General features: G+C 60.1%; 2 protein-coding genes across 2 annotated transcripts; one reads left to right on the top strand and one right to left on the bottom strand.

Moving 5' to 3' along the window:
- The first annotated feature begins 7,025 nt into the window (after positions 1–7,025).
- Positions 7,026–10,693, top strand: PACSIN1 (protein kinase C and casein kinase substrate in neurons 1). Its single transcript, XM_054395792.1, has 9 exons — positions 7,026–7,088; positions 7,855–8,011; positions 8,124–8,359; positions 8,506–8,661; positions 8,973–9,148; positions 9,441–9,561; positions 9,644–9,765; positions 10,052–10,239; positions 10,584–10,693. The coding sequence occupies exons 1-9, from the start codon at positions 7,026–7,028 to the stop codon at positions 10,691–10,693; spliced, it is 1,329 nt and encodes a 442-aa protein (XP_054251767.1).
- Positions 10,694–14,658: 3,965 nt separating this feature from the next.
- On the bottom strand, positions 14,659–16,941 carry SPDEF (SAM pointed domain containing ETS transcription factor). Its single transcript, XM_054395946.1, has 5 exons — positions 16,506–16,941; positions 15,403–15,600; positions 15,263–15,310; positions 14,943–15,083; positions 14,659–14,837 (listed from the first exon to the last, which is right to left on the bottom strand). The coding sequence occupies exons 1-5, from the start codon at positions 16,939–16,941 to the stop codon at positions 14,659–14,661; spliced, it is 1,002 nt and encodes a 333-aa protein (XP_054251921.1).
- Between the last annotated feature and the right edge of the window lie 2,077 nt (positions 16,942–19,018).

Below are 19,018 nucleotides of genomic sequence, written 5' to 3'. Positions count from 1 at the left end.
AGCACTCTGCTCCCGCTGCGACCCTGTGATAAGCCCTGGTGACCCCCGGCACAAGCCTCAGGAGAAGGCAGATGGCAGTGGGGAGGGAGCTGCACAGCTCCCTGACCTCAGAGAAGCCTTACAGGGCGGTGCATGCCCTACCAGGCCCCTCCCCAGCCCCACTTTCCCCAGCCCAGCCGTGCCGGGTGGCAAGGACTGTTTGTGCTTCTCCTGCCAGCCTGTTGCTAGCCGGCACATTTGGCAAGGAGGCGGCACCGGCTGCCTCTCCGAGGGCGTTCCGGGGGGATTGTTGTTGAAAAAGCTGCACCTCAGCCCCAAAATCCTCCCTGCAGCCTCTTGCCAGGGCCCATCGCTCTGTGCAGGAGGGGCAAGGGCCCAAAGAGCAGCAGGAGGAGCATTCCCAGGGGTATCCTCATTCTGCTCTCCCTAAAGCTTCCCAGCACTGCAGCCCAAGGGATAAGGAATTAATTTGTGTTCCTAAAGGAGTGCCACAGGCAGTGTCACTGGGGCCAGACCCCCAGCAAGCACCCGGCCACAGCCTCCTGGCACCCCACTGCCTCCCCCAGCCCTTTGCCCTGGCTCACAGCACCCCATGAAGTGGAGTAGCCTGGCTGATGAGTGCTGAGCACCCACCTGGCACCAGGGGGAAGATGCCTGGGGACCATGTCCTGGGTGGGAGTCTCAGGATGGGCACGGTAGATGCTGTGAGGTAGGGGCTGTGATGGGGGCTGCAAGGGGAACCCCGGAGCAAGCACACGCTCGAGGGCAGCAGGCCAAGAAGGGAGGGTCTTTGTCGGTAGGGGAGGTGATGTCCATCCTCCTTTCCCCCCCGGAATGATTTTGGCAACCTTTGCAGGCAGCGGCTCCATCCCCGGTTGCCATGGCAACGGGCAGGCTGAAGGCAGGGCGCGTCCCCGCGGCCGTGCGCGCTCCCGCTGCTGCACGGCTGGTGCGGAAAGCACAGCGCAGCGCAGTCTGCCCGTCCCGCCGTGCCCGGCGGTGTCTCCCCCCGGCCCGGGCCCCCGGCCCCCGCCGCCGGCCCAGGTAAGCGACAGCCCCTTGCCGGGGGCTTTTCTGGGGACAGCCCGGGAGGGGACAGCCGAGAGCCGGGACCCTACCGTGGGGATGAGGCTGCGTGGGTGCCGGTGGGGATGGGGGTGCGGGTGGGAATGAGGGTATCTGGGTGCCCAGTGGGGATGGGGAGAGGGAATGGGGGGGGGGGGTGCTGTGGAAGGAGAGGGCACTATGATGTGCGTTTGCACCCCCCCCGGCAGGACATGGTATCCCCTGATCCCTTCTGCAGTCCAGGGAGCCTGGAGAGGACATGACCTTCACCCCTTCTATGTTTCTGAGAGGGTGTTTGGGCAAGGGACATCCCCTCTGCAATGCTGCCGCGCTCCCGGGTTTGTGCCTCAGTTTCCCCAGCTGCAAATGATGAGGGGAACTTGTGCTGTCTGTGTCACTGCTGTCCCCCTACCCAAACGAGGACACCACTCCATTATTAAACCCCCCTCACCCCTCCTTTTGCTGTTGTCTTCCCAGTTTCCCCACTCCCTCCCATCCCCCTGCTTTCCTGCCCTCTCCCTGAGCCTGCTCCAGCTCATGGTCTCCTCCCCGAAGCACTGCTTTCCTCCCCCCCCCATCACCCTGCTCCTGGCAGCCCCATTCACCTCCTATCACCACTATACCACCAAGACAGAGGGGGGCATGACCTCCCCCACTCCGTGCCAGTGCGTGATGCTCTGCTTCCCCCTCCTTGATGTGGAAGCGAGGGGCTGGCACCGAGGGGCTGGCACCACTGTAATCCTCCGGCACTGCTTCTTGCTGCTTCTGGGTTTAACTGAAAGCTCACATTTGGGTTTCTGCCTAAAACCTGACTCCTGGGACCCTCAAAATCCCTGGGACACAAAAATCCTTGCTTCAGGGTCTGAGTGTCCTTGTTTACAGCACAGAGCTAAGGCTGTGAAAAGCTACAAAGCTGGGAGGCTGGAGCTGAAAGCCTCAAGGCTGAGGGTCAGCCTCATCTCTTCCCCAGGCCTGGGCACAGGCAGGGGCTTGATGATCCTGCTCCTCTCTGTGGTGCCCATCCACACTGCCAGCACATCCACTGCCCCTCAGGGGGCCATGAGCTGCCCGGAGAGGAGCCCTTGCCTTGTCTGCAAGTGCCAAGCCTCTTTCCAGACATCTTTGCCCAAGGCTGGTAAAATCCCAGGAAGATTTGGCTGTGCCCAGGGTAACTTTGGGGAGCACAGGAGGAAGGTGAAGGTGTCCCCAGCAGGCACACAAAGTGCAGAGCCTTTGGCTGCCAGGGCTTGGAGCAAACCTGGCTTCTGCAGCAAACCAGCAAACCTGGCTTCTGTAGCAAACCAGGCTACTGCAACATGGCAGCACCTGCCCCCTGGCCTGGCCAGCCGAATGGGCATCTGCCCATCAAGATGCAGGACATGGGGCTCCCAGTGACATTCCTGGATCATGGAACCTCCTTTGCAAATGGTTTTGGGAAATGGTTTTGCAAACCTCCCTCTGGCACAGTCCAAATGGACCCCCCCCCCAGTCCCCAGAGCCCTCCCTGGGCCAATGCAGATGACCCTGACTGAAGCAAGGTGGCTGCTGCAGGCACATCCCACACAGCATCCTTTGGAAAAGTGCCTCCCAGAAGTTTTCCACCATTACTTAGGTGCCACCTCCACGGACTTGCGCCCTCAGAGCGACCTCAGGCACTGCTTGAGATGCCTTTGCCAGGTCTAAACCAGCCCCATGGCACTGCCCTGGCCTAAATGCCAGAGAAGCCCCCGCTGCCAGGGGACTCCCATCCCCTCCCTTCTGCCCACGGTTCTGGCTGCAGTTCTGCTGCTTGCTGAGCTCCAGCCCCATTCAGCTTGCAGCCAATGGATGTTGTCAGGGAATACAGGATGAGGCCCTGCCATGAGCTGTTTGCAGCACAGAGCTGCTTCACCTCCCACCTGGCCTTGGGCTCAGTTTGATGATGAGGGGGGGAGAGGGCGTGATCGCACCCTTGTGAGCCCTCAGCCCAGGGCTCAGCTCTGCCCCTGCTTCCTCGCCCAGCACCTGGTGCAGAGCTGCTGGCATGAATCAGCAGCACCTACTTAACCATTTCCTCGCAGGGGCCACAATGGCTCAGCCATGCCACACTGAACCCCTCTGTGCCTGCTTTGCTCCACCCTCACCAGCCTCAAGCTGGTTCTCCTGCCCCACAGGCTGCAGGGATCAGCCTGGTGCTGGTGCAGAACCCGCAGCTCCCAGCCAGGTCAACACTGAGCAGCAAATCATGTGGCATCTTCTGCAGCTGCAAAGCCTCTTGCAAAGCACATCAGTGCCACCAGCTTTGCCCAGGGACCTGCCATCATCCTGAAGGCATGTCACCCCCCCTCCTCCCCCCCATACCTGGCCATAGTGGGAGCAGCATGTGGGCATTAGTACCATGGTGGATGTGGCACTGAGGTTGGGTACTGCCAGCAGCTGATGCGTCCTCAGAGATGCTGTGGGTGCTGCTGCTGCCAGGCTCTCCTAGGCTTCCTTGGCCGTTTAGAGCCCATTTGTCTTTGCCACAAATGGTTTTCATGGGTGACAGCAGTGGTGTATCATGGTGGCATTTGGTGCTGCCACCCAAGGGAGGGCAAATGTCCTTCCCCATGGGTAAAACCCCAACCCCAGCCTGACTCCCTCCTCCTGAACTTCCTTGGCCTCCTGTGCTTACAGAAGGAAGCAGAAAGCAGCAGCTCTTTCACACAACTCCTGGAGGGTGTGATGTGAGAGGCCAGGTCACTCCCAGTGCTTAACTGCAATGGAACCAGTTCAGCCCACTGGGTCCTTTCCCGCTGCTGAGCTCCAGCTTTGCTGCCAGGAGCTGTGAGGTGGCAGTGTGCAGCACGGCACTGTGCCACCATCACCCAGCTCATGTGCTCCAAAGAAGCCAGGGACCCTGTGCTCCCTGCTGAAGTGGCACTGGCCAGGCTGGGCTATGGCTCTGTATTGGGATCCAGCAGCTCCAGGTCAGGACGCTTCATCTTCATGTTGGGGTCCTGTGGCTCCATGTTGGGATGCTGCAGCTGCAGAAAGGCTTTGCACCAGGGCAGCACTGTGTGTTGCATCGAGTTGTGCCCAGAGTTGGTGCTGGGGACCTCTCCCCTTGTTCTGATTCCTACAGGGACAGGATTGGGACAGGGACAGGGACAGGACAGGCTTGCTCTGTGCTCCTCCTTGTGGTGCATCCTCTACCATCCTGCCTTGGCAAAGGGCTCTTTGCAGCAGGAGAACCCACAGTAGGAGAACCCACAGCAGGAGGCACTGCAGCCCCTCTGGCCCCTGGTCCCCAGATGATGTGCAGGCAGGATGGGGACACACAGGCAGCTGCCGGTATCTCATCCCCATCGCCTGCTTTTTGGCTGCAGCAAAGGTACTGGGGCCAGGACAAGCAGAAAACCTGGAGGGAGAGTAACCTCTGCCCAGACACAGCCTCTCCCCAGGGCTGAGGCTGGTGTCTGGCACCTCACTGGGCATCCCAGGACCCAGGATGGGGCACACCTAGAGGCTGAAGCACCAGTGGTTGGACATGTAAGGGAGATGTGACATTAAAGGCAAAGAGAGTGGAGAGAGCCAAGGGCCTGGCTGGCATCCACAGGGCACCTGGCTTGTCCTTCTCACCCTTCCTGGGCACTGGGGAGCTGCAGGAAAGAGCATCCAGTGGATGCCAGAGTAGTGCTGACCCAAAGCTCTGCAACCCATCTGCCAGGGGCAGGGGACAGCACATCCAGGCTGTCACTGCCTGACTGGGGCCAGGGCACTGCCAGTGAGGGCTGTGGCAGCCCCCCATGCCCGCAGTGTCAGCAGCTCTAGTCCTCTGCATTGCAGCAGCCTCCTGCCTGTGCAGGGTCGGTGGCCGCATCCCCAGCCCCCATGGAGGGCAGAGACCCTCCTGCAGTGCTGGGGGCAGTGGGAGCTGCCCGGTGGGTGAGATGAGCTGTGGCTGATGGGCACAGGGATGCAGGGGAGCAGCTGCTGCGGGAGCACCCCAAGGGCACACGGGGACAGGGGCTGGGACAAACTTTATTGTGATGCCAACCACTCTGTGACTCCTCTCCAGCAGCGTCGTGGAAATGTGGGGCTGGGAGAGGGGGAGTGAAGCTGAGCCCCCTCAGCCGAGGGTGCTCTAGTAGCAGCACGTGGCTGGGGCTGGCAGTTCGCCACGCCGCGGCTCGGCCGCCGGCACTGCGGGCGCTGGGCATCACCGCCAGTCTCCTTGATGCGAGGCGATGGATTGGCTGTGCCAGAGGGGCCAAGGCGGCAGGCGCGGGGGCTGGCATGAGCTGCACAGACTGCCGGGGCAGCCCGGCACGGCAGGGGGCACGGGCGTGGGTGGGCGAGGGGGTGCGTGGCAGAAGAGCAAGTGGCAAGGTGGCAGCGTTGGCTGGGAGGTGATGCAGAGCCAAAAACAATCCCCGAGCTTCAGGTGCCCATGGGGCCCCCAGCCACGGGTGTGCTCCTTCCCCGGGGTCCCTGTCACGCTCTTGGGCAGAGCTGGTGCTGGCACCATGATGGCACAGCCTGCACCAAAGCGAAGAGCCAGAGACTGAAGGCATAGGCAAAGAGCCTGGCACTGAGCTGTGCCCAGGGCTTGTGGGAGGGACGGTCACACAGTGCACCCCACAGCACCCCACGGGTCCCTTAGGTGTTGTGCCGCTGGGTGTTCTGCTGCCGCCGTGGGCGCACTGGGGCAGCCCGTGCGTGTCGGGGCCGGGCACTGGCACGGGTGGGGAGGGCGTTTGTCGTGTCGTGAGTGCCAGGCAGGCGCGGGCGCTGCGTGCTGCCGGCTGTGGGGGGACGGTGCTGGCAGCGCCGCGGTGCCATCCATCTGCGTCTGGGCGAGGGACAGTCATGCATTTATTTTTACCCGGCTGGGGCGGGCGGCAGGCTCGGTGCCTCCCTGGTTATATCACGAAATCCCTGCCAGGCGCTGTTAGTTCCGGCACAGCAAGCCCTGTGCCACGCTCCTATAACCGTTTCAGCCCCCTCAGCCTCCTGGGGTCGTGCTCTGCCCCAGCCCTTGGGCTCCTTGGGCTCCTTGGGGCCAGCTGTGTGCACAGCTGGAAAGTGCAGGCACCTGCCAACTGTTCCCTGTGGGTGGGCACTTGGGCACTCATCGTGTCCCAGTCCTGCCCTCTCACCCCATTACCTTCTCCCCAGCACAGGATGGGATGCAGGCAGCCAGGTCTCCTCCTGCCCACCACATCTCTGCAAGTGAAGTGGAGAGACACAGGGACTGTCGCCCCATCCTGCTCCCACAGTGCTTCTAGGGACATGGCAGGAAGAAGCTGGGGGGTTCCTGGCTGCTGTATCCCCATCCCAGTGGCAGATGCCATGTGGGACAGGCCCAGCACTTTGCTGTGGCAGCACTGCCTGTATCTGGGTCAGGATGGGGATGATGAGGATGCTCATGGCCGCTACTGTCCCCCCTCTGCATCCCCATCCGATGCCACCCCCAGCCCCATCCTTGGCTGTCAGCGATGTGGCAAAGGGTTAAGCCATGCAGCAGGGCCACGTGAGGCTCTGGGGATGCCGTTTTGCTGGAAACCAGAATGGATTAGGCTGGAAAATCGGGACCAGAATTTCTTCAGGCAGTGCATCTCCCAGCCCTGGCCCTGCCACGGCCTCTTGCCCACACCGCAGCTCCACAGGGCCCCCTGAGCCAGGCCCCCGTCGGTGAGTTCCCCACTGTGCTGCTCCCCTGATTCTCCTTCCCAGCACAATCAGCTCTGGGGGGTTGGATGGCACCAAGCCTGTGCCTGTGCCTATGGTGGTCTCTAAATGGGTCTGTGGGCACCATCCTCATGCCCAGTGCCTGCAGCCAGATGCTCATCCCATGGTGCTGCATGCGGGAAGGCTGGGGGTCTCCTGCTCACAGCCCTCCCAACGCCTGCCCCTGCTCTCCCCTCAGTGCATGAGGCTGGTGTCTGCCCCAGAGCCACCCAGTGCCCACACTGACGCCCAAGGCAGCACCAGGAGCCATGTCAGGTTCCTACGACGAGTCGGCAGTGGCCATGGAGGAAACCACCGACAGCTTCTGGGAGGTGAGTCTTGGCAACCCTCTCCTGCTGCAGGGCCCCCACCATTGTCACTGCATCCCAGGATGTCCCCTGGGCTGGGGGGGGAACCTGCCCTGCCCTCCCACAGTGGCTCAGATGTCCCAGCCAGCTCTGCTGGAGGTCTCAACCTCAGCTGTACCCAAAGGGTGCAGAGAGATGGAGGGGACCAAGAAGAGTTTGGCCTCAAGTTGCAGCAGGGCAGGTTTAGGTTGGATGTTAGAAGAAATTTCTTCATTGAAAGGGTTCTCAGACCCTGGCACAGGCTGCCCAGGGAGGTGGCTGAATCCCCATCCCTGGAGGTGTTTCAAAGCTGCAGAGATGTGGTGCTGAGGGACATGGTTTAGCCCCAGCCTGGGTAGAGTTAGAGAATATTTGGATTGGAGAACCTGCAAGGGTTTTTAGATGCTCTGCAAGGGCTTTGCCAACCAAAACAGTACCACGATTCTCTGAGTTGGGTCTAAGCAGCCCCAAAGCCAAAGCTCCATCCTTGCATGGCCAAGGAACTTGGGGCTCCCTGCATCCCACCCTAGGCTGGCAGAGGCTGAGCTGGGCAGCACTGTTCTGAGCAGCACTGAGCTGGGGAGCGCTGAGCTGGGCAGCACCAAGCTGAGTGGCACTGAGCTGGGCAGCACCGAGCTGGGGAGTGCTGAACTGGGCAGCACCAAGCTGAGTGGCACTGAGCTGGGCAGCACCAAGCTGGGCAGCACTGATCTCAGCAGCCCTGATCTGAGCAGCGCTGTGCCACTGCCAGGTGGGGAACTACAAGCGCACGGTGAAGCGGATCGACGACGGGCACCGGCTGTGCAACGACCTGATGAGCTGCGTGCATGAGCGCGCCAAGATCGAGAAGGCCTACGCCCAGCAGCTCACCGACTGGTCCAAACGGTGGAGGCAGCTCATCGAGAAAGGTGCCCTGGCTGCCCCTCCCCAGGGTGCATGGTCCCTCTGGTACTCCTGCACCAGCACCATCTCAGCTGGCAGGGGCTGTGGGGTGATGCTGGGCTGTGCCCTGTGCCCCAGGACCCCAGTATGGCAGCCTGGAGAAGGCCTGGAGTGCCATCATGACGGAGGCGGACAAGGTGAGCGAGCTGCACCAGGAGGTGAAGAACAGCCTGCTGAACGATGACTTCGAGAAGGTCAAGAACTGGCAGAAGGATGCCTACCACAAGCAGATCATGGGAGGCTTCAAGGAGGCCAAGGAGGCTGATGATGGCTTCCGGAAAGCCCAGAAGCCATGGGCCAAGAAGCTGAAGGAGGTGAGAGGAGAAGCACACCCAAGTGTCTCCCAGCTCTGGCTCTGGCTGCCCTGACCAGGCTGGGTGAGCTGGGTGGCAACTCCCTGCGGGCAGAGGTGGGCAGGGGGCTGTGGCTGTCGCTCTCATTCCCTTCCCTCTCCCCACAGCTGGAGACAGCCAAGAAAGCTTACCACCTGGCCTGCAAGGAGGAGAAGCTGGCCATGACCCGGGAAGCCAACAGCAAGGCAGACCAGTCCAACACCCCCGAGCAGCAGAAGAAGCTTCAGGACAAGGTGGAAAAGTGCAAGCAAGACGTGCAAAAGGTGTGAGCCACTGCCCTGCTCTGGGCACAGATGGCATTGGCAGGGAAAACCCACAGCAGTGGCCCCTCTTCCCCCTGTTCATTCCCACCTTCCCATCCCCAGGCTCTTGAGGAAGGGTGAGGACTTGTGGGCAGTGCTCAGGCAGTGTGAGCAGGGCAAGGATTTACCTCTTTTACTGGGGCAAAGTCTCTCCAGCAGTCAGACTGATTTTACCCACAGAGGCTCATGGATCAGTCTGGGCTCCCAGCAGGGTGCCCAACAAACCAGACCCACTGAGGGGTAACCAGAGTGCCCTGCTACACCTTTTGCAGACTCAGGAGAAGTACGAGAAGGTGCTGGACGAGCTGAACAAGTGCACTCCACAGTACATCGAGAGCATGGAGCAGGTCTTTGAGCAGTGCCAGCAGTTTGAGGAGAAGAGGCTCAACTTCCTCAAGGAAGTGCTGCTGGACATCAAGAGGCACCTGAACCTGGCAGAGAGCAGCAGGTAGGTGCCTCCTGTGCTGGCTGGGCAGAAAGTGGCCATGCGAGGTCTGCCTGGAAAGCAAACCAGGCCCTGGAGGAACAGAGTGCTTCCATCAGCCCCTACCACACAAAGGGGAGGAGGTTCTGTCCACCACAACTGTCCCCCAGAAGTACCAGGGTGGAAGAAGAGCTGTGAGGGATTCTGGCAGCCCCCAGAGGCTTGTAGTGGGCGACATAACCTGGGCACGTCCCCATCCCACCCTGCCAGGATCCACCTCCGTCTACAGCAGCCCACCCCCGGTCTCTCTCTGCAGCTATGCCAGCGTGTACCGGGAGCTGGAGCAGACCATCCGCCTGTCGGATGCGCAGGAGGACCTGCGGTGGTTCCGCAGCACCAGTGGCCCCGGGATGCCCATGAACTGGCCCCAGTTCGAGGTGAGGCTGGCACCCTGGGGGTGCAGCTGGCAGCTCCAGGGGGCAGCCGGGAGCTCAAGGTGTGGCTGCTCTGTGCCCACAGGAGTGGAACCCCGACTTGACGCACACGATAACGCGGAAGGAGAAGCAGAAGAAGGGTGAGGGAGTGCCCCTGGCCAACACCAGTGCCAGCGAGCCGGGGGCGGCAGCAGGCGAGCGCGGGAGGTGAGGGCTGCGGGCAAAGCACATGGCACGAGAAAGGCACAGCCTTTGCCAGCACTGTGGTGACACCTAAGGGGCTGTGGGATGTCCCTGGGGACAGCCACTGCTCTTCCCTACCCTCCCTCCGTGTCTTGCTGGCCTGCTGTTACTGGGGGGTTCTGCTCCCTGCAGTCCCCACTCCCCTGGAACCTTGGGGAAGCCTCAGCACCCTGCCAGACACTGGTGGCACAGGGTCGCCATGCCCCCATCCACTCTGATGTCCTCTCTCCCTTCTGCTGCCCGACCCCAGCGTGAGCAGCCACGACCGTGGGCAGACCTACAGCGCCGAGTGGTCTGATGATGAGGGCAGCAACTCCTTCAATACCTCCGAGGCCAACGGCGGCACCAACCCCTTTGAGGAGGAGTCCAAGGGTGTGCGGGTGCGGGCACTGTACGACTATGATGGGCAGGAGCAGGATGAGCTCAGCTTCAAAGCAGGTACAGACCACCCGTGGTGCCAGAGCAGCCAGGGCTTCGCTTCTGGCGTGCAGTTCCTCCATGTTTGGGGGTGAAAGCCCTCAAATAACTGCTGGGTTTTCTCAGCCCTTCAAAGAGTTGAACTGGCAGAGGGCTGAAGGTGTAAGCTGAGCCCAAACCCAGGTGGGGCCAGAGAGGTGGTGGGGCCAGGCATGTGAGCCACCCATTGCCTTTCTACTCTACAAACCAGCGTGCTCAGGATCAGTCCTAGAAACCCCCAACACCTCCATCCAGGGGAGAAAGAGGCTGCTAGGAGCTGCTCCAACAGCTTCCATGAGCTGTCCCCTTTCCACCTTCCTCTGCAGGGGACGAACTAACCAAGCTGGGAGAAGAGGACGAGCAAGGATGGTGCAAAGGGCGCTTGGACAACGGGCAGCTGGGGCTCTACCCTGCCAACTACGTGGAGGCAATCTAAGTCTTGTGGTGTGCTCCTCATCACCGTCAGCAGATCAATCCACCCTCTGTTGTCTCCATCTCTCCACCAGCCAAGCAGCCATGTTGCCGTCTGGCCCTCACTCCTCACACGTAGAGATTCTGAAAGATTTTCCGACCAAGCTTTTATTTTTTTAAGAGTTGTCTCTGGAGAGTATTTTGCATAGCAGCTTCCTGCTGAGGTGCTCGGCGCCAGGGATGCCCTTGGCTGGTAGCTGATTTGTGTTCCAATACCTCAAGATCTTAAAGCCCAACCAGTGAGAGCTCCTGATTGGTTGGTTTTTAAAGATACTGACATCATGAGCCGCCTTCTGATTGGCTGGAACTGTTCCAAATGGCACAGCACTGAAGCTCCTGGGACCAATCAAATTCATCCCCCAAAGCCAAGAGCGAATGGAGCTTTACTCCATCTTTTGGCGTTTCCATCTTCTCCTCTCCAGATCATCCTCCCTCCCCAAAGGAAGAGGACAAAGGTCCCCTTTAGCCCTGCATCCCCCTGGCCCCAGCTGTAGGCAGGTGCCTGCCCAGGGGAGGTGGAACCAGCCCTGCCCTGGAGCTTGGTGGCATCTCAGCTTCCTCCTCCTCCTTGTGGCTGGGGTGCCGAAGTGTCTGGAGCAAGAGGAGGCTCTCAAGCTGATTCCCAGCATGTGCTGCAGGGAGCAGCATCCCTCTTGGCAGGCCACTTACCCAGCACACAAGTTCTGGGGTGAGATGGCCCTAAAATGCTGCTGGGAGAAGGATCCAGCACAGCCTGATGCTGCTGGAAGCACCTTCATGCCCAGCCTGGTATAGTGGGAACCAGCTTGGATGCTGCCTGGGATGGTCCCCATCTAAATCCCAACTTCCTGAGCAGAGGCAGGAACAGCATAGGGATGGGGATAAGCAATGCCCAGCCTTGTGTGGTGCCAGCAGGAGCTGCAGCCAGCTGGGGAACAAGGAAGGCTCAGTATGGGCAGCAAAGCAGCTGCTTGGTGAAGATGGCAAAGAAGACACCAAAACAGGAGAATGGCCACAGGCTTTGCCCTCTGCTTGTCCCCAAGGGGCTCTACTCCTCCTGCGCTTGAGCTTTGCAACTGGACATGGCATGGATGGGATCCTCTCAGCACCCAGCATGGTCACCCCAACCCCTCTGCCCCTGGCATGTTTGCCAGCCTGAGCTCTTCCTTCCAGACCATCTCTCCTTATTTCCCATCCCATCCCACTCAGCACCGATGCCATCAGCCCTCTGCACGCTCCTCTCTTCCCCTCCCCTCTCACTGCTTCATGAATTTTTTGGCCCCAGGTATCAAATGTTCTCATGGAGGCAGGAGATGCACCATATGCTGGAGGGGGCATGGTGGGCACGAACCACCCAGCCCTGCATCTCCTGCCAGGTATGCAAAAACAGGGGAAAAAAATAAAAAAGAAAAACAAACAAACAAACAACAACGAATCCAACAAAGCAAAACCCACAAAGAGTTCGACACGACCCAATCAAGCACCTGTCAGCAACGCCCCCGGTTTTGTCCAGTGGTGGTGTACCCTCAGAGGTCTCTCTATAATCTCTTTCGTGATTGTATGACCGTGGATACAACAACAACAAGCAGCAAGAGAAAATAATTGAGCTCTGTAAGCCTCCTCCAGCTCTGGCTCCTCCTTTGCCTCCGCGCCGGGCTCCTCCTTCCTCCCCCCCGCCCCGCCCTTCCCCCCGCAGGGGGCTCTTGGGGTTTCGGAAACCCCCACCACACCCTGGGCAGCTACAGGCGCAGCTGCGGCGACCCCACGTGGGGCACCCCCACCATGAGGCTCTAGGGTGCAGTGGGATGGGGGCTGAGATGCTTTGGGGGGGCCTGAGGGACAAGGGGGCTGTGGGAAAGGCTGCCCTGGGGACAGTGTCAGTGGATGCATCCTCCCAAGATGGCAGCAGCTTTCCTCACCCTTTAACCCCTTCCATCCCTGCGGGGACACACAGCCACCCGTCCTCAACCACCCCACAAAGAGACCTGCAGGAGGGACACAGCATCTGAGCAACAGAGCATTCCCAGTGCAGGAGCAGCAGTTGCACACAGGAAATCACAAAAATACACCTTGCTGGGGTTTCTTTCACCCATTTCTTTGTTTCCCCATTTTCCAGAGGCCAATGCAGTTTTCCTCTTTCCCTTGCTCCTCTCCTCCCTCTTTCCTCTCTCCACCTCTCAGCAGACATTTGCAGGGCTGGCAGGAGCATGTCCACTCCTGTGCTGTGTAACAGAGAGAAGCAGAACCAGCAGGAAAAGGCAGGAGCCCTCAATGGCAGCTGGTTTAAGCTAAAAACAGAAGCCCAAGAGCCAGGTGGCTTTTTCCTTTTGAACTTCTCACCCAGCATCTCACAGGCACCTGGACCACACATCTGTCCTCAGCGTCTGAACCTTAACAACAGCTTGCCACCAGCCAAAACAATAAAGCAAATAGATTAAAAAAACCCAATTCTAATACAAAAGGTAAAGGCCAGCAGGTGACTCCCTCAGGCTCTGCTTCACTGTGCAGGTCAAGCAGTCCCCAGCTCTCTGTCCCAGCTTGGGCTCAGGGGGTTGCATTCCAGTCACTATCCAGAAGGAAGCAGCAAAGCTGCAGCTCCCTGTTCTCAAACTCTGGCATCAGGCAGTCCAAATAAAATCCACATCTAGGGAAGAGGCCTGTGTCAGGAACAAGGCCCTGGGGGCTTCAGGGGGCTCTGTGTGTTCCCATGCCCAAGGAAGGGGACCCAGCTCAGGGAACCCCCACGCCTGCAGGGATGCCCCGGTGTGCACAGCCCCATGTCCGTCATTTCCACCTGCTCCCTTTGCAAAATGGCCATTTGCAGCCCCAAATCCCAGTGGAGGGGAGAAGCTGAGAGTGTCCTGGAGAGGGAAGTGAAAGTGCCAGTCCCAAGGAGATGTCCATTGTCCCCAGAGCACAGTTACTCTGCACCCAGCTCCCATGGCAGGCAGCATCCCGGGTGCTGTGGTGCCACTGGTGCCAGGCTGCTCTGGGTCGGGTCAGCATGGGCCCAGCTAAGGGTGTCCTTGTCCCTATGGGTGCCATTGTGCCCTCTGGTGCCATTGTCCCTGCTCATGCCCAGGCTTTGTCCTCCCTGAACAATGGCTGGGGCAAAGCCACCCGCAGCCAGCACCCAGCAGGAAGGGGACAGGGAAGGGACAAGCTGCTGCCCCCTGCCAGGTCCAGGCAGCCTCTTTCTTTGCAGCTGAAGCTGAGCTGCAGCAAGGGGCAGAGGGCCCCACTGTGCTGCACCCCACCCTGACCAGGGTTGGGGGTCAGGAGCTGCTTGTTGGGGTAAATCCAATGCACAGGATGGGCACCGAGGGTAGCCAGTCCCACAGGTGGGACAGTGATGGCACAGGGACAGGATCCGTTTAGAGGGGAGAGTGGCCCCGGGGTGTCCTGGCCCCCAGAGCAGCTCTGGGGCATGATACAAGATACTGAAGTCTGCTGCTAGGACATGCCCTTGGCCTCTGCATCCTGATGATGCCCCAGTGCTGCATGGGGAGATGACAATGTGCCGTGGGGGCAAGACACCTGGAGCAGGACTCCTGCATCCTCCAGCTCCTCCCCTGGCTGACTTCAGCCACTTTCAATCCGTGCCAAAAGGCATCAAGGCTGCAGGGAGCTCTGTGACAGCCACAGCAATGTCAGCCTTTACCTCACCCCCATCAGCCCCCAGCTCCTCTGGCCCCAGGTCCCTGTCCACCCTCCTCTGGGAGCACTCGCAGGTGGTGGTCTTTTAGCTGGGGACTCCTCCCTGTCCTCCAAGGCTGGGGTGGGGGCAGAAGGTCCCGTGGTCTATTGCTGATGGCCCCGAGGTGGGTCGAGCCTCCCAACACCCAAGCCATGATCGTCAGGGCTGGAAGATGATTTCTGCGGCTGGGATGCAGAGGGGCGGTGGCGGTCCCGTTGTCCCTGCCGGGGCTCAGCCTGTCCCGCCCCCAGCGCTCAGACTGGGTGCACGAACTGGTAGACGAGGCGCTGGGAGATGTCAGGCTTGCGGATGATGCCCTTCTTGTAGTACTGGCGGATGGAGCGGCTCAGCTTGTCGTAGTTCATGGCCGGGCGGTTCTTGCGGATGCCCCACAGCCGTGCCACCTGCGCCGAGTCCTCGATCTTGAAGATGCCTGGGAGACCAGCAGGGCACAGTGGGGGTTACAGACTCGTCTGCCCCACCCGGTGCCTGCCGCAGGGCTGCTGGATCACCCCCAAGGCCCCACCCCCCCACCTACCTTTCTCCTTGTTGAGCCAGCGGATGAAGCGTCCGTAGTTGTGCGGCTTCAGCAGCAGCTCCTTGAGGAACTGCCAGAGGTGGATGGGTTGGCCCGCGCAGGACGAGTCCACCTCGCTGTCTGCCCAGCTGGCATCACCTCCTGTTGTGGACGGGATAGATGAGAAGGCAAGGAGAGAGCCCTTGCTGCTTTGAGCTACCTCAGGGACCCACACTGGTCCTTGGCTGGCTCCAAGCCTGTGGGCCTGTGGGGACTCAGCACAGGCACTGGGTCGGGAAGCACTGGGGGGGCTGGTGGAGCTGAGCCCCCAGGGAACTCACCGCAGTATCTCACATCTCCTGGGGCAGCTTTTTCCTTCATCCAGGCGGCTGGAAGGGAGGAGCAGGATGGTTAGAGGGGCACCTCCTTCTGTGCAGTAACCCCTACCCTCCCCAGGTTCCTGCCGGTCCCTGGCACCTACCAGACTTCCAGATGTCAAGGTGGGCGTGCAGGATGTCCCCACAGGCAGGGGAGCGTTGGCAGAACTGCTCCTCGGACAGGGCACATAGGTCCTTGCCCGACAGCTCCTGGAAGCACTTCCCGACCTGCGGCAGCCGGTACTGGTGCTCGGTCCACAGGATCCACTTCTGCACATTGCCTGGGCTCCAGTCCACAGGATCTGGGGCAGAGTTGTGAGCGTGGCAAAGCCCAGGGAACCTCAGCTCACCCCATAGCAGCCCTCCTGCCCTGCTGTGGCATCACCCATCAGGATGGCAGCACCTAGCTCTCAGCCTGCCCTGGTACCCAGGGACAAGACTGTGCCCTTGACACCTCCTTCACCTGGGGAAGCCTCATCCAGCCTTGCAGAGCCCTGTTGGCTCCCTGCATCACCTCAGGTGGCACTCAGTGCTTTAAGGGAGGGGGTTTATGCAGAGCCTGCATAAACCTGGGCACATCCTGAGACTGTGTGTGCCATGGCAGTGATGCACCTAGGAGAATGGCCAAGTGATGCCCCAGAGAACTCTGTTCTGGGTTGTCCTGCACCCCTTACACCCAACCCTATGTCCAGCATGGGCACCATCAGCTGGCTCCAGGCTGTCCCAAATCCCACACTCATCCAAATATTTCTAATGTCCCATGGAAAATGGTAAAGAAGAAGGATAAGGAAAGCCTCAGGGTCTGCTCCTTGCCCCTCACACCCTGCCCAGAATGTGTGCAGGGCTGAAGGGCAGCTCACAACACTGCCCTGGGAGGAGGAGACAGGCTCAGCACCAGGCCCCTCCTGGTCCCTGCACTTCTCTGGCTCCGTGGCACTGGCTGTGTCACAGCAGCACCCCAGACACAGAGCAGGGCTCCTCTAACCTCAGCTTAACTAGGAGCCAGCAAGGCTGGAGGGGCATTTCCTAGCATCCCTGGGCATCAGCAAACAGTCCTGCCCAGGAGCAATGCTCAGGGAAAGAGAGCAGCAGGCCCCCCCCAGACCCCAGCAACCTGGTTGCACCCCAAGAACTGCAGCATGGCTTTAGTCCCCATGGTGGCACATCCCTCCCCCTCTGCAGCCCAGGGGGGCTGGGAGACACTCACCTGCAGCGATGTTGAGGAGCTTGCAGGCCGTCTCGATGTCTTTCAGCACCTCACCCACCACCATGCTCTGGACTTGCTCCAGTGAGTGCTCCACCAGGGCCAGGTCCCCCTCGGCCCCCAACCCCAAGCCTTGGCTGTCGATGATAGGACATTGCTCTGGCTCCTTCTGGGCCTCCCCCCGCCCTCCCTGGGCACCACCTTGGGATGGCTCCCCCATGCCCTTGGTGGCCCAGGGGATGTCCTCAGAGTAGAGCATGTCGAAGTAGTGCAGGCAGAAAGCAGGCAGGGGCTGCTCAGGGGTGCCAGGGGGGCTGGGGCTATCCGGACAGCACCAGCTCTGGGTGTCAGGGTCCTGGGGTGAGGGCAGCAGGGCAGCGTCCGGCCGGGTGAGGCGGCTGGGAGGCAGAGTGGTCAGCCCGGGGCTGGCACTGCCCATCCCTTTGCTCAGCGCTGGCTCCAGACCTGCCAGGAGAGGAGGAGAAGCTCACCTCAGCACCGGCCCTGCCTTCCCACCCTGCAGCCAGGCACAAAGGGAGGAACTAAGCCTCTTAGAGGGAAAAAACCTCCAAAGAGAGCCACGGAGCTCTGCGAGCCCCTGGCTGAATGCAGGGCCTGGGGTCAGCCATGGGGCTGGGGGCTGCTCTGGGTTTGGGAGGATCAGCTGCAGTAACCTGCAGGGAGAAGGAGCCTGGAGGACAAGCAGGTCCCAGCCACCGCAGGATTTTAGGGTCCTGCCATGAATTGCATGCAGTTGGGCAGCAAGTCAATCCCAGGTGGTGCTGAGCACCCTTGCGGGAGGCAGCTACAAAGGCTCCAAGGTGGTCATGGTCCAAGCCACATGGACACATTTTTGTGTGTGGAAAACTTCACCTGCTGTTTTCATAAGAGCATGTCCCAGCACAGCAGCACCCAAACCTGGCTCTGCCAGGCTGGGGACCAAGCACAGTACCACAGTACTCCAGGATGAGAACTTCCCTTTTACTCTCTTGCAAGAAAAACTACCCAAGCTCAGCCCCATCTGTCTCTGGTAGGCAGGAGTCCTGGAGGCCGTGGAGAAGAGGATGAGCCTGCTGAATTTCCATGGCAACACCAGGGAATGGCTCCATCCATGGAGAAACCTCCCCAAGACCCATCCTGAGGCCTTGGGAAAAGGAAATCCCTGCCAGGGCTGGCAATGGGCCCCGCTGAGCTCCTTGCCTGCCTCCAGCATTGCTTCTTGTAAGGAGAAAAAAAACAAATAAAATCCAAACCTCCAGAAACTGGTGTTTAAAAGCAGGGAAAGCAGCAGTCTTGCAGCAGAGACTGCAACAACACAGGAGTGAGGAAAGCCTGAACCAACCCAAACCCTGCTAAGGAAACCAGGAAGCTTCCAAAGGTGATGGGAGGCAGTGGCCAGGGCCAGGGAGGACAGTGGCCAGGAAAGAGGGACCCAGTTTCCTCCAAATCTCATCTGGGGGGACAAAACGGTGAAAGAGGAAAAAGGTACCATGGGACCACTCCAGACAGAGCTGATCCCTGGAGCGGGAGTAGCTGAGCAGGTGGCTGCTGGCACAGAGGGACAGCAGTGACCAAGCAGCCAGGACAGCTCCTTCCTGTGCCCACTGCCATTAAATGTCACTTACAGCCACGTGCCATGGCCCCGTTAGCCACAGTGGTACCTCTGGGGAGCACTCACCATGCCCCACTCTCAGGGATGAGTTGATGTCATCACTGAGGGCTTAGTGCTCCCAGAAATGTGGGGTCTGAAGTTTGGTATCACCTGCCATGCAAGGAAGCTCTGCTCCTCATTTTATCCTTGGAAAAGTCCCAAAAGCTTGGGAAAATGCATGGAGGCTCCATGGCCACCTAAATAGCACCCACAGGAGCCAGGGAGAGGTTAGGGGTCTGGGAGCTGGAGCCCACATCCCCAGGGGGTTTTGGTAGCACCACAGTAAGAAGGAAGAGGAGGGAGAAGGGGTTCCACACCACCGAGCTGTCCCCACTGCCCAGTTTCCCTGAGAGATGGCTCCAGCTTCCAAACCTCTCCTGGATTTGCTGTGGGTTAAAAGCAGAGCCCCAAGGGATCAGCCCTAAAACCAGCCTCACGCTGCTCCAGCACAAAAGGCAACTGGTAACAGCTTGTGAGGCTCCAGCCCCACAGGGCTGGCCATGGGGCCTTTCTGGGGAGGGGATTCTTGGCCCCAGTGCTTCCAGGATGGGGTTGTGGTGCATCCTCTGCCTGTCCATCCTACCTTGTCCAGGCTTTGCTCCCACAGCCATAGCCAGACACAGGGAGGAGCAGGGCTGTGGAGCTGTCCCTGGGCACACAACAGGATGGGTGGGAGGAAATGGCCTCAAGTTGCACCAGCAGAGATTTAGGTTGGATATTAGGAACAATTCTTTCCTGCAAGAGTGGTTAGGGACTGGAACAGGCTGCCCAAGGAGGTGTTGGAGTCCCTATCCCTGGAGGTGTTCAAAAACCTGTGGCCATGGCGCTTGGGTCCATGGTTTGGTGAGTGTGGTGGTATTGGGCT

Source organism: Indicator indicator, chromosome 35 (assembly GCF_027791375.1).
Source record: "Indicator indicator isolate 239-I01 chromosome 35, UM_Iind_1.1, whole genome shotgun sequence".
Classification (NCBI taxonomy): domain Eukaryota; kingdom Metazoa; phylum Chordata; class Aves; order Piciformes; family Indicatoridae; genus Indicator; species Indicator indicator.
The sequence above is the reverse complement of the archived record's forward strand: the minus strand, read 5'-3'. Positions and strand labels throughout refer to the sequence as shown.

Coding starts and splice junctions, on each gene's coding strand:
- PACSIN1 (XM_054395792.1), top strand. CDS start 7,026: ATGTCAGGTTCCTACGACGAGTCGGCAGTGGCCATGGAGGAAACCACC. Junction 9,766..10,051: donor GCAGCAGGCGAGCGCGGGAG/GTGAGGGCTGCG, acceptor GCCCGACCCCAG/CGTGAGCAGCCACGACCGTG. Junction 10,240..10,583: donor TGAGCTCAGCTTCAAAGCAG/GTACAGACCACC, acceptor CTTCCTCTGCAG/GGGACGAACTAACCAAGCTG.
- SPDEF (XM_054395946.1), bottom strand. CDS start 16,941: ATGGGCAGTGCCAGCCCCGGGCTGACCACTCTGCCTCCCAGCCGCCTC. Junction 15,311..15,402: donor CCTTGACATCTGGAAGTCTG/GTAGGTGCCAGG, acceptor CCTCCCTTCCAG/CCGCCTGGATGAAGGAAAAA. Junction 14,838..14,942: donor CTGGCTCAACAAGGAGAAAG/GTAGGTGGGGGG, acceptor CTGGTCTCCCAG/GCATCTTCAAGATCGAGGAC.